General features: G+C 29.2%; 4 protein-coding genes across 11 annotated transcripts; 3 read left to right on the plus strand and 1 right to left on the minus strand.

Moving 5' to 3' along the window:
- Positions 1-451: 451 nt before the first annotated feature.
- LOC116429566 (ATP-dependent RNA helicase p62) lies at positions 452-7,499 on the plus strand. Of its 3 annotated transcripts, XM_031982644.2 has the most exons (8): positions 453-594; positions 731-824; positions 1,234-1,275; positions 2,408-3,421; positions 3,649-3,827; positions 3,920-3,979; positions 6,172-6,408; positions 6,501-7,499. In XM_031982644.2, coding segments are annotated over exons 2-8 (1,569 nt in total). In that variant the 5' UTR covers positions 453-594; positions 731-822; the 3' UTR covers positions 6,536-7,499. The 3 variants fall into 3 exon arrangements, with proteins under 3 accessions (XP_031838506.1, XP_031838504.1, XP_031838505.1); XM_031982646.2 differs by lacking the exons at positions 6,172-6,408; positions 6,501-7,499 and adding an exon at positions 4,946-5,316 and having other exon boundaries at positions 452-594; XM_031982645.2 differs by lacking the exon at positions 1,234-1,275 and having other exon boundaries at positions 456-594.
- Positions 7,500-7,651: 152 nt separating this feature from the next.
- Positions 7,652-8,607, plus strand: LOC116429567 (uncharacterized). The gene is made up of 2 exons (XM_031982647.2): positions 7,652-8,260; positions 8,352-8,607. Exons 1-2 carry the CDS (start codon positions 7,772-7,774, stop codon positions 8,562-8,564), a joined length of 702 nt encoding a protein of 233 aa, XP_031838507.1. The 5' UTR covers positions 7,652-7,771; the 3' UTR covers positions 8,565-8,607.
- Positions 8,608-8,643: 36 nt separating this feature from the next.
- LOC116429565 (mitochondrial thiamine pyrophosphate carrier) lies at positions 8,644-11,819 on the plus strand. Of its 4 annotated transcripts, none has more exons than XM_031982641.2 (5): positions 8,644-9,019; positions 9,336-9,475; positions 9,562-9,714; positions 9,782-9,984; positions 10,057-11,819. In XM_031982641.2, exons 2-5 carry the CDS (start codon positions 9,356-9,358, stop codon positions 10,535-10,537), a joined length of 957 nt encoding a protein of 318 aa, XP_031838501.1. In that variant the 5' UTR covers positions 8,644-9,019; positions 9,336-9,355; the 3' UTR covers positions 10,538-11,819. The 4 variants fall into 4 exon arrangements, with proteins under 4 accessions (XP_031838501.1, XP_031838499.1, XP_031838500.1 ...); XM_031982639.2 differs by having other exon boundaries at positions 8,646-9,159; XM_031982640.2 differs by having other exon boundaries at positions 8,646-9,129.
- On the minus strand, positions 10,534-12,434 carry LOC116429562 (glyoxylate reductase/hydroxypyruvate reductase). Of its 3 annotated transcripts, XM_031982632.2 has the most exons (5): positions 12,312-12,434; positions 11,996-12,202; positions 11,447-11,767; positions 10,896-11,353; positions 10,534-10,822 (listed from the first exon to the last, which is right to left on the minus strand). In XM_031982632.2, the coding sequence occupies exons 2-5, from the start codon at positions 12,181-12,183 to the stop codon at positions 10,695-10,697; spliced, it is 1,095 nt and encodes a 364-aa protein (XP_031838492.1). In that variant the 5' UTR covers positions 12,184-12,202; positions 12,312-12,434; the 3' UTR covers positions 10,534-10,694. The 3 variants fall into 3 exon arrangements, with proteins under 3 accessions (XP_031838492.1, XP_031838494.1, XP_031838493.1); XM_031982634.2 differs by lacking the exon at positions 11,996-12,202 and having other exon boundaries at positions 11,447-11,669; positions 12,312-12,388; XM_031982633.2 differs by lacking the exon at positions 12,312-12,434 and having other exon boundaries at positions 11,447-11,669; positions 11,996-12,146.
- Positions 12,435-12,498: the final 64 nt, after the last annotated feature.

A 12,498-nucleotide genomic window follows, 5' to 3' on the forward strand; every position in this document is an offset into this window, starting at 1 on the left:
ATAATAATACCTTTAAATAACTATTTAAAATAATCTTAAATAGATTGCTAATCTAGTATAGTAGAAGTTTTTTCTTTCTCATGGATAATTTTAAACTTTTGATACTAGAGTTCTAGTATATTATATATAAGAATTATTTTTATTCCCGTATTTTACATATTTATATAGTTATGTTATTTCGTTTATCAATAATGTTATGCTTTAAATTGATGATCCTGTAACTGCTGGTAACAATGAAATAACGTTAGTAATTCGTTGGAAATCGTTTTGAATACTCAATACAACTATAGTCATTGAATATCATGAAACAAAAGATAGAGTATACAGCGTTATATATGTTAAAAACAGTAAATACTTTGACTGCATAAAAAGAAATATATTTCAACAATATAAATGTATTAAATAATAAATGTGATATTGTATAACGTCGTTTACAGGTACTGCTCAGTCAAAATCAATACTTACAAAACCTGCGCAGTGAACGTAAATGGAAGTCTAGACCATTTCTGCGCATCCCCACTTTCATTATGACCGATTATACCCCACATCCGGCTTTATGGTAAATCGTTCTTTCTGTCCCTGGAAGCAGTGCGGGTGAGACGCTTGTTGTCTAATTTTTCTTTTTCTTTGCTAAAAATTAACTACATTTCTAATCGCGTTAAAACGAATTATTCATTTTCCTTTTGCGATTTCTTCTAATTTTGTTAAATAATTAGGAATTTAATTTTAGAGATCTTCATTACCTTTTGAACCAGTCGAACGTAAGAAATTACGTTAGCATTAGTTTCACTGAAGACAGAAAAGTTATTATCAACATCAAATATGTGAGTAAAATTTATATTTTAAAATTTAGTAGGATATTCATAATAGATTTACAATTTTTTAAATTAACGCTCTATCATAATTCTCATGATTCTTATAAAAATGAGTTCTAATCGGCCATTTTGAAAATATCTGCAATGCGTCACTATTAAACTTCCTCTTTTGTATCGTAGAAATTAAAAAGAAATTAGTATTACGTAACATTTTCATTTTTAGTAGTAGCATTTCTATTATATAATACTAGTATTTCTATTTGAACGAAGTATTGTATTTAATGGACACAATTTTAAGAACAATGCGAAGAAATCGTACTTTACCCTGATCTTTGAAATGTAAAAATTACCGTGTTGCTGCAGTGTAAGAATAATTTAATGAAAAAGGCCATTACTACAACTATTATATATATTAAAGGTTACGACAAATAGTGGGCTCTTTCAGTTTCATAAGGCAAAGGTTTGTATCATGATTGTATATGTAATAATAAGATTATTAATGAAAAAATTTAATGTTAAATTTTAACGTTTTTGATCAAACTCATTAATGCAATCAGTACTTCTCTCTAATGAATTTTTATTGATAATGATATAATCATTTATTGACGGAAATTATGTAATAAATTGGTCGCATAATTGGCAGGAAATTTATTGTATTGATTAGAAATTGATCTATGACTTAAATATTAACAAAAAAGAAAATTAAATAAATCGTTCGGGTCATGGTTGTAGTCGCTCGGCCGCCATATTTGCCTTTATAGGAACGTTAGACTTTTATAAAAGTAATGGTTTATATTTCATTATATATTATTTATTATTAACACAGTTTATTACAATATATGATAAATGAAATATTCTAATAAATACTAAATATAGTAAATATTATTTTCATGTGTACAATGACATTACATGTGTATAAAATTAGAAAATGTACTTATTTTATTTATTTTGTGGCTACGTGACCATAACTGATGACTGTACTAAAGATCTGTTATTATTTTGAAAATCTTAAAAAGAATTGGCATAATCTTTAAATTGAACAAACGTTTATTCTTGTTAAACATCTAAAATGAAGTAGAAAATACAAAAATGAGAAATTATATGAATATTGTATAGTTATAGGAAGTATTGCACATATTTCAAGACATCATTTTATTTGTATGAATGCAAGAAGAAATGATTAAATTTTAACAATTTTATTGGGTTAATGGCATTATTAAAAGTGTAATTATCTCATAATTCATTTTTCATTTTTTTATAATGAAACATCAGAACTTCTTGTGCTGAACATTGAATAGTTTAATTAGCCATTATTCATTTTATTATTGAAAATGATAAATTTTAATTCAAGGTTTTCAAAATGATATTATATATTCCTCTCATTTTGGCATGCCTCCATTACTTCTATTAATGGAGCATGAATGCTTGTGGGAGGAAAAGAAAAATGTGAATATGCCTTCGGAATCCACACATTTTTGTCTGGAGCCGTTTCTCAATATTCACCACACTTATTAATACTTATCTACATTTGTTTTGTATTATGTAACAGATAAACATTTCAACTATGAATATCATTTTTTCTTTCTTTACAGGACATATGGAACTATGTCTAATGGTTACAGCAATGCGAGTTACAGAGGTGGTAATAAGCTTCAAAGAAAAGGAACATCATCATACACCAGTAATAATGGACGTTTCGGAAATCGTAACAATGCATCTTTTAAGAGAAGTGCTGGCACTAACCTAAGAAAAACAAATTGGAGTTTTGAAAATCTAGAACCGTTTAAAAAGGATTTCTATGTACCACATCCTAATGTGCAAGGACGCCATCAACGAGATGTGGATAGATTTAGACAAGACAACCAAATTACTTTAAAAGGAGACAAGATTCCTGCTCCTATTCAACATTTTGAAGAAGGAAATTTTCCCGATTATGTAATGCAAGGTATAAGAAAACAAGGATTCAATGAACCAACTGCTATTCAAGCACAAGGGTGGCCAATTGCAATGTCTGGTCAAAATATGGTTGGAATAGCGCAAACTGGATCTGGAAAAACATTAGGATATATTTTACCTGCGATAGTACACATTAACAGCCAACAGCCGCTAAGTCACGGAGATGGTCCAATCGCTCTTATCTTAGCACCAACTAGAGAACTAGCACAACAGATTCAAAGTGTTTGTAATGATTTCGGTTCTCTATCTTATGTAAGGAACACTTGTATTTTTGGTGGTGCACCAAAGGGGAGTCAAGCACGAGATTTAGAACGAGGAGTTGAAATTTGTATTGCTACTCCTGGACGATTGATCGACTTTTTAGACTGTGGTGTAACTAATTTGCGTAGATGTACCTATTTAGTATTGGATGAAGCCGATAGAATGTTAGACATGGGTTTTGAACCACAGATTCGAAAAATTATTGAACAAATCAGACCTGACAGACAAGTCCTTATGTGGTCTGCAACTTGGCCAGATGAAGTCAGAAATCTAGCAGAAGAATATCTTAGAAACTATACACAATTAAACATTGGATCGTTAACATTAGCAGCGAATCATAATATTCTTCAAATTGTTGATGTCTGTCAAGAACATGAAAAAGAAACAAAGTATGTAATACTTTTGTAGTGTATATTTTGTTACCAAATTTTTTTTCTTAATTATAAAAGTGAACTATACATATTGTAGATTTCTACTTGTGATGATAATAATGTATGATATTGTATGATTCAGTATAAGATTTTTCCTCTAAGAAGAACTGATTTTCACTTTTGTATAAAATAATTTTCTTTCTTTGTCCATTTAAATTATAATATATTTTTGTTGGTAATTTTAGATTGGGAACACTTCTTCAAGAAATTGGTAATGTAAATGAAGATGGTGGAAAAACTATAATTTTTGTAGAGACAAAGAAAAAAGTGGAGAGTATTACTAGAAATATTCGTCGTTACGGATGGCCTGCAGTGTGCATGCATGGTGACAAATCGCAACAAGAACGAGATTATGTTCTTAGAGGTATGTTTTGCGTAGTAAACATTTTTTTATGTAATATTTAATGAGATTTTTCGTTTATTAATTCGTTTATAAATTTAATTATATAATTTCAGAATTTAGGAACAAGAAAGGTTCGATTCTTGTAGCAACGGATGTTGCTGCTCGTGGATTGGGTAAGTAATTATACTTTTAGAAATTCGAATAAAGATGTTAGACTTTCAAGAATGCATTGTTGCTTAGATAGATAAACTGCATTTGCGAAAATCTATACTTGTTTAGAAAAGGATAGGGTAAAGTGGCGATGTAGCACAGACTGGTTATATGAAGGTGATGCCTCACAATGTTTAGCATAAATATATACATATAAACTTAATAATTAAAAATTATTTTTTAAAACTTGCAGACAACAAAGTATGAATATCTTTTGTTGGCTGAGTACGAAATATTTTGTAGAATTTGATAATAATTAAATAGGGTATATACCAAGTGATACAAAAAAATTAACGTTGCACCAAAAATGTTTCTAATACATATTCTCAAACTTTACATAAGCTTAAAGTATTAAATAGACGGCATTAGTTTAGCTGGTATGTTTGTTTTTATTTATTTGTATCACTTAAGCTCGTATATTTAACTTTATTTTATAATCGTCGTATTCCCACAGTATAGGATTTATTACAGCATATTAAGTTTTTATAATATCGTAAAGTTTGAAAATATTTGTTCATAATTGTAGTATTTTACAAGAAGGTATTTATATAGGATGTACATAAGGGATTGAAATTTTTGAAACAGGTTTGATATCTTATTTGTTTTGTGATCGAAAGGGGCAATGAATTTATTTATCTCAATCTCTCTTTTTTTTTAATTATCGTCTTCGTTATACTTTCGACCATTAGGTTTTCTGTCTATCTGTAGGAAGTAATTACAATTTTTTATCTGTTTTAAGTATATTTTACCAGCGTTATAAAGAATTCACTAATGCAATCTATTTCAATTAAAATAGAAGGGAAAAACAATGTTTTAAATTATCCGCTTGTGTTAAAGAATTGAGAGAAAATATTGGAATACAGGAAACTAGCAGTAAGTGTGGGCATCTTATAATTTATGTTAATCAGTCTGGTTGTCCTTTGTTTCAGAGGCACATGGTGCACAAATTGTGTTGAGTGTGCGATGAAAACGATCGTTCGATAAGAAAACATGGCTCACTCACTGTACATGCGCAATTCTGTTTTGCACATAATATTGTACTTAATGTGCCTCTGTGTTCAGCCTGTGTACCACGCAAGTAGTAGAGTGGTGCGCGGGTGGTGCCGTTATCGCGCTGGTTGAGTGTGAGATAAGACCGTGGTTTGCATTTTGGTACAACCGTCACACTTCATAGCCAACGCTCGGCCGGTGTCAGAGACAACAATCTATTGATTTTGCTACTATCGCTACTCGCTGGTGATGCTTAGGACACAATATTGCGATGTGTACTTGCATTTAAGAATAGTACCCCCTGGGGCGCTCTGGATGCAGTCACATGGAATGCAATGTTCACCGGTCACAGGGTTTGTATTTATTACTATGCAGCTAACTTACATTCATATGCATTTGATTTGATTCTAAAGTTGATGCAAATCCTTTGAAAATATTCTTTACGAATTGTTGGTATTTAAGTACCAGGATATCAGGGTGACAACATAAATTGATAAAATATTTTGGTTATTCAAATACTAATCAGTTTAGATCGTATAAATCTGAAACGTCTAGAACTGTTTGAGTTCTATAATATTTTAAAATATGAAAACTGCTAGTACATTTTTAACTGCCAAAAATATTTATATTAAAGATTATGCTATTTGTAATAAATTCTTTCTATTAGTTCAATTTAAACAAGTTTAATATATTTAAAATAGTATTTTCTAACATTTAAGATATTATGAAATAATAGTTTCTGCTAATATTTATTTTAAGAAATAAAAGAAATAATTTTATCATGTGGTCAATAATACATAATTGTAAGACAATAAATGAATAAAATATGATTTTTTATCGTCCGTTACAATTTCCTAGAGATATATTATTCATTTCATTAAAATATTTATATTCTATATATTGAAATAGGCAGTGTATGATTATAGGCTTAGCTGCATATACATGATTCGAAAGGAAGGATAAATTGTAAACATAAAACTTTTTACTTTCATATAATATAATGCATTACTATTTTAACGAGGTTAACGTAATATTAAAGAGAATATAATAATCTAAAAATGTACTAAAGAAATTCATATATACTTTTAACATAACAAGCAAAACTAATAATTAGATTTAAAAATTTCTGGTTATAGTATTCATTTTAATCAAATTATTTCTTTAGATGTCGATGATGTAAAATACGTGATCAACTTCGATTATCCGTCGTCGTCTGAAGACTACATCCATAGAATTGGTAGAACGGGCCGTTCAAATTGTATGGGAACAAGTTATGCATTCTTTACACCAAAAAACAGTAGACAGGCTAAAGGTCTAATTAATGTACTTAAAGAAGCTAATCAAGTAGTAAATCCAAAGTTGTCTGAACTTGCTGATAAAAATGAAGATTATGGTGGCCGGAGTGAGTACAGTAATCAAATAAAAATATACGTAAAATATTTCGCCAATAGATCAAATTGAAATGTTACTTACAATGTGAATGTTAATTTTCAGATCGTTGGGGATTTGCTCACCGAAGGCTACTGTAACTATTTTAGTTGATTTTTTCAACTTTCGATCACATTTCTAAATAAGTGAACTTCTTGGAGACTTCTTACAATTTTTATTTAATTTGTGACTAGAGAAAGTTCTCCACGTAGGTTACTGTGGTATGCTTTAGTGATGTGCTCGATCGACTTTTTACGTTATTTTTATTTATGATCGATAGTGGTAGAATAACTTCAGGAAACACGGGAAACATTTGACACATTTAAGTTATAAAATTGTAGTTTGTTATACTTCTGTCCTTTTCAACTCATAAAGACGCGTACAAGAAAAAGTGAAAAGTAAGTAAAAATATTAAGTAGAAACAATACTTAATAGAAAGTTGTTCATGACAATCTTCTAAAATTGATTTAAATTATAAAAGGTCTTTATGAACTTATACAGTAAGAAATTTCTTGCAATTATCAGTTTCAATTATATACGCTTTTCAAGTTTTTAAGAATAATTTAAACATTTGTTTAGTTATCGCGTCTCAGAAGTAAGGGCCCTGTAAGATGTGAAGTAACAGTAACTATCAGTATTCATTCCACTTTTTTTAATGTGACCAATTTTTGTTCTTGGTTATATTATAAAGTTGTTCTGTTAATTTGCGTCTGTAAAGTGAAATTGCAGAGCGCATTGAATATAATGACTGTGAAGCTACACTTTTCTTACATGTATGTCTTACTAATATTTCTATTTATATTAAACACAATCTCAGTCTATTGGAAGGAAGATTCTTTTGATAATTTATTCTTCTAGTAAGGTTAACCATGTATAAAAAATGTAGTTTGACTTAAACTTTCCATCGATCTAACAGATTGTTTGAATCATGACAGTAAAAAGTGGCGTTCTTAGTAATTAATGGTTTTGTTAATTCTGTACCTTCTAAACCTTTAAAGCACTTAAGAAATTATCGCACGTCACTGTATAAAATTTTTAGTTATCTGTAATAAATTTTAAACTGAATATTTTTGATATTATTAACACCCCACATGTATCCTCTGAAATAAATCTAAGTAAACTTGTGTTTAAACTTACATAAAATGTTCTATGTGTGTGTTTCATATTTTTATCTTGGAAAATAACTTATAAGTACGAAGTTTTTACTGTAAATAATCATAATTATTCTGATCAAAATAACTGATGGCAAGTTAAAATACATATTCAACAAATTCTGTTAAGGATAATTGGTTACTGAGCTATGTGAACTATGCGAACATTATTGATTAAACAAGTCTATGAAAATGGAAGAACCAGTGCGGAAATCCGTACTCGACTTCTTTCGTGAAAATAAGAAACTCAGTCTGTGTAGACTTATTTTTTGTGCGAGAATTACAAATTGTGAAGATGTTGCAGTATTGTTTGATACAGTAATAAAAGGAAAAAGTCCGCAACATATTACAGGGTTACTTCTTATTTATTCCCATTATGTGATTCATTTACTCGAAGTTTCAGAAGACAATTTATTTCAATTATGTAATGAAATGTTTACTACAAGTCCAGGAATTATGACCAACATTAAATGTTTATATATACAAAATGATGCCAAAAATAGATATTTTAGAAAATGGCACTTTAAAAGAATGAGCGATTCTGCTTCTAAAACTGAGAAGCTAGATGCATTTGATGATACTTTTAGGAATGTTTCCAGAATACATGAAACAATAATTTTAAATTTACATAAGTTATATATAAGATTGTGGAATATATGTAGATTGAAAAATCATGTAAGTCAATATAAAAAGAAAAAGTAATAATTCCAGCATGTAATAAAAAAATTTTATTTGTAGTATATATTAATAGAACTTATTTTTATAGCAAAATTTTATTGAAGAATTGGATTTAATAGCTAGAGAAGATCATCCATACATTCCATCTAAAGCAAGTATAGAAGTTGTTCTGAAAAGTCGTTGGGGATATGATATGACAACATTAGTGAAGGATTATTGTAATCTGAAATATCCTATGAACTTTGATGATTATTCGCAAATTTCCGAAATAATTCAAGAAATCGATTATAATAATAAATAAAAATAGTTGAACAGTATTAGTTAGTATTTTTATTATAGAGAGTAGTGTGGAAAAATGATTAAACAATACAATTTGAATATAAAAACAATTGCATATTTTTTTATCGGTATTTAGTGCTTACAGTGCAGTAACATCTCATTTTTTCCCCATCATCTAGTAACTTCGCAATATAAGTTAGCAAGAATTTAAAAAAGAGAAATAGCAATAAATATCAGTAAGGATGAAAGAAATAGCTTTCATGACTTCCAAATGTGTCACCACATTCATTGAATCTCGAGAAGTTACAGAAATAAAATTATATGTGCACAACATTAGTACTTATTTGTCTCTATGTGATTTCTTAACGAATATGTGAAATATGTGCCGTTTTTGAAAGAAATGTACCTAGGTTATACATGATATGTGACACGAAGAAAAATTGTCTAAATTATATCATATTAGACTTAAATTTAAAAGTATACATTATATAACATTGTCGTGAAGACGATTCATATCAACATACATAATTTTACTAAGGGTCACTTAATATAAATAACGTGGATCCACCGCATGCTTTTAAATAGTGGTATACAAACAATGTGTACTTTGACAAGAGGTTAAAAAATTGCCTATTTTTTTAAGATGTTCTGTTTGCCGTTTCATTCTGTTTACGGTTTAGATTAGAAATTTAAATTATAGTGATTGTATTGTCTTCCTGGATTGATATATTTTAAGATTTTTGGGATTTATGAATAATGAGATTTATAGTATTAATGTCATATTATTCGTCAGATGTATAAAGGACAGTAACAATGAATACTTCAAAAAAGATAAGTGATCATAATACAGATCATGCTGTAGCAGGGGCTGTTAGTGGCTTTATAACAAGATTGGTTTTTCAACCTTTAGATGTTATAAAAATTAGATTTCAGGTAAAAAAATGCAAAAATTTGTACCTGAAATGTTTGTAATATTCTACTGCATATATTATGCTTAAAACAAGTATTTGACATTATAGTTGCAGATTGAACCAATTATAAATCACCATGTTAGCAAATATCATTCTATAAAACAAGCATTTTTTTTGATAACTAGAGAGGAGGGAATTTTTGCACTTTGGAAAGGACACATACCTGCTCAACTTTTGTCGGTTGTATATGGAATGAGTCAGGTGAATGTGAATAGTAGGAACTACAAAAATATGTTTAAATGTATATGAAAATATTCATGGTTTGCAGTTTTATTCGTATCATCTGATTACAAAAGCAACTGAAAACTTTTCACAATTCAATGAATCAAAGTATTCAATAAAATTTGTAGCAGGTGCAAGTGCTGGTTGCATAGCTACAACTATATCATTTCCTTTTGACACAATGAGAACAAGATTAGTAGCCCAATCAAGTAATCATGCAGTATATAAGGGACTTCTACATTGTTGCAGGTAAAATTTAAAAAAAAAAGCTGGAAATACTAGCATAGATAACTGTGTTATCTTAAAAGACTGTATTTTCAGTTGCATTATTCAACATGAATCTTCTAAAGCATTTTTTAATGGATTATTACCAACATTATTGCAAATTGCACCACATTCCGGTTTGCAATTTGCATTTTATGGACTTTTCACTGATATATATAAAAGATACAGTAAAAAAACTGATACAAGTTTTTATAATTCTGTGTTATCCGGCAGTGTAGCTGGATTGTTAGCCAAAACTGTGATATATCCACTTGATCTTAGTAGAAAAAGATTACAAATACAAGGATTTCAGCATGGTAGGAAAGGTTTCGGTACTTTTTTCTCTTGCACCGGGATGTTAGATTGTTTAAGACTAACGTTAAAAGTAGAGGGTCCAAGGGGATTATTTAAAGGCTTAGCACCGAGTCAGTTAAAAGCTGCAGTAACAACAGCTTTACATTTTACCATATATGAACAGTGTTTAAAATTAATAAACACAGTAAGGAAGTTACATGCATCAGAAAAATTAAACGATTAAAATGTTAGTAACAATATAATCTAATATATTCCTCAAACGTTGTATAAATGTTTTAAAGTATATCCATCAATTTATACATATGTGCATGTAAGTACAAAATATTAATAAATGTACTGGATATACGACTTATACATATAGTTTCAATATTTTACAATGTTTATATTTGAAGTGGACTGGGCATTTCGTTTGGTGTTCCTTTCAGAACTGCTAAAATGTTTTTTGCAGTAATCCTCGACATCTCTTCCCGTGTTTCTGTAGCAGCACTACCAATATGAGGTAATACCACTGGAATAGGAAGTAAAATTTATATGATTATCATAAATTAATCATAAATTACAAATATAACTATTATATTTACCACAATTATCCAATTTTAATAATTCGCTATCTAATGGAATGGGTTCTGGAGTCATAACGTCTAATCCAGCTGCTCTAATTGTTCCCTTTTTTAGAGCTTCTATTAAAGCAACCTGATCAACAACTTCTCCCCTACTAACGTTAATGAATATACCAGATCTTTTCATCTTTTTAAATGTATCCTCATTGAACATTTGTCTTGTTTCTGGTGCTAAGGCTGTTGTCGCAATAACAAAGTCACTTTCTTGTAATAGTTCATCAAGTTTTACTTTTTCTCCTCCAAATTCAGATGCTTCTTGTTTAACAGTTCTACTTGTATATAATATTTTTGCAATGTTAAAACCTTTGAGGATTTTAGCCACTTGAATACCAATACGACCTAGGCCTACTATTCCAACTGTAGAACCAGATAAACCAGGGCCGCACATCCAAGTAGGTGACCATGCTTTCCATTCTCCCCTATATATATATTAATCAATTGAATGGATTAATATTTAATCTTTTATTATTACTATATCTCCATTTCATTATATGTATAGCTTCAAAACATACTTGTAAATAGCTCTGTTTGCTTCCACTAGTCGCCTAGATGTAGCTAATAATAATCCTATAGTCAGTTCAGCTGTTGCATCTGTTAAAATTCCAGGTGTATAACCTACTTTGATGTTCCTATCTTTTAAAGCTTTCAAATCCAAGTGGTCAACTCCAACTGACATAGTACCAACTACTTTTAATAGTGGTCCTGCAGCATTTAAGACTTCATCATCTATTTTGTCTGTTAGTAAACAATAAACTCCATCAACATTTTGTACTTTTGATAATAATACAGATCTTGGTATTGGTTCTGGTTTTTCCCAGAGGATAATGTCACATCTATCGCAAGGTGTATAGGAAAAAAAATATTATTTTATATACATTTAAAATTTAATAATAAAGTAGGTTATTCAAAACATTTCAAACTTATAAACATTTATCGAATAATAGTCACATATACTACACACATTTAGTGCATTACTCGTGTGTAATAGAGATTTAAAAGCATGGTGTTTGATAGCATAAATAAATAACATGTGTTTTATTTTTTACTTGAAAAGTACTTACTGTTCTTGTAATAAATTTAATCCTGCAACCGGTATATCTGGTCTAGTAATCAAAACTTTTGGTCGATTCATTTTTATTGAACTGGTTATAAACAATTTTGGGTTGTTCCTCAATGACAGCAAGAAAGTGAATGAAAAAAGCGGTTTTTGAGTCGGTTTGACAAATCGAATGAAGTTAGGTAATAACATGTCGTTTTTTAATATATCACTATAAAATTATTTAATGTTAATTTTATAGTATAGCTTTCGTAATTCTACGTTTTTGCAATTCCTTTAATATTTCATTCTTATTCCTATCGTTTTATGATGCTACTTACAGAATTGAGCAGATTTTCGAAAAAGAAGAAATCGTGACGTCTATCTACCAATGGAGGTACTGTAAAATAGTTTCTACTAATTCTCAGCATCCCGCGAGTTTTGAGAAGTTACTGGAACTACACTGTATTTTATTTTACCATACTCTGTATTACTACTTACAAACTATAATATTAATTTTATTAAAAA

This window comes from Nomia melanderi, chromosome 4 (assembly GCF_051020985.1).
Source record: "Nomia melanderi isolate GNS246 chromosome 4, iyNomMela1, whole genome shotgun sequence".
NCBI lineage: Eukaryota > Metazoa > Arthropoda > Insecta > Hymenoptera > Halictidae > Nomia > Nomia melanderi.

Coding starts and splice junctions, on each gene's coding strand:
- LOC116429566 (XM_031982644.2), top strand. Junction 1,276..2,407: donor TTCAGTTTCATAAGGCAAAG/GTTTGTATCATG, acceptor CTTTCTTTACAG/GACATATGGAACTATGTCTA. Junction 3,422..3,648: donor GAACATGAAAAAGAAACAAA/GTATGTAATACT, acceptor TGGTAATTTTAG/ATTGGGAACACTTCTTCAAG.
- LOC116429565 (XM_031982641.2), top strand. CDS start 9,356: ATGAATACTTCAAAAAAGATAAGTGATCATAATACAGATCATGCTGTA. Junction 9,715..9,781: donor TTGTATATGGAATGAGTCAG/GTGAATGTGAAT, acceptor CATGGTTTGCAG/TTTTATTCGTATCATCTGAT. Junction 9,985..10,056: donor GGACTTCTACATTGTTGCAG/GTAAAATTTAAA, acceptor CTGTATTTTCAG/TTGCATTATTCAACATGAAT.
- LOC116429562 (XM_031982632.2), bottom strand. CDS start 12,183: ATGTTATTACCTAACTTCATTCGATTTGTCAAACCGACTCAAAAACCG. Junction 11,768..11,995: donor TTAAATTTATTACAAGAACA/GTAAGTACTTTT, acceptor ACCTTGCGATAG/ATGTGACATTATCCTCTGGG. Junction 11,354..11,446: donor GCAAACAGAGCTATTTACAA/GTATGTTTTGAA, acceptor ATATATATATAG/GGGAGAATGGAAAGCATGGT.
- LOC116429567 (XM_031982647.2), top strand. CDS start 7,772: ATGAAAATGGAAGAACCAGTGCGGAAATCCGTACTCGACTTCTTTCGT. Junction 8,261..8,351: donor TATGTAGATTGAAAAATCAT/GTAAGTCAATAT, acceptor TTATTTTTATAG/CAAAATTTTATTGAAGAATT.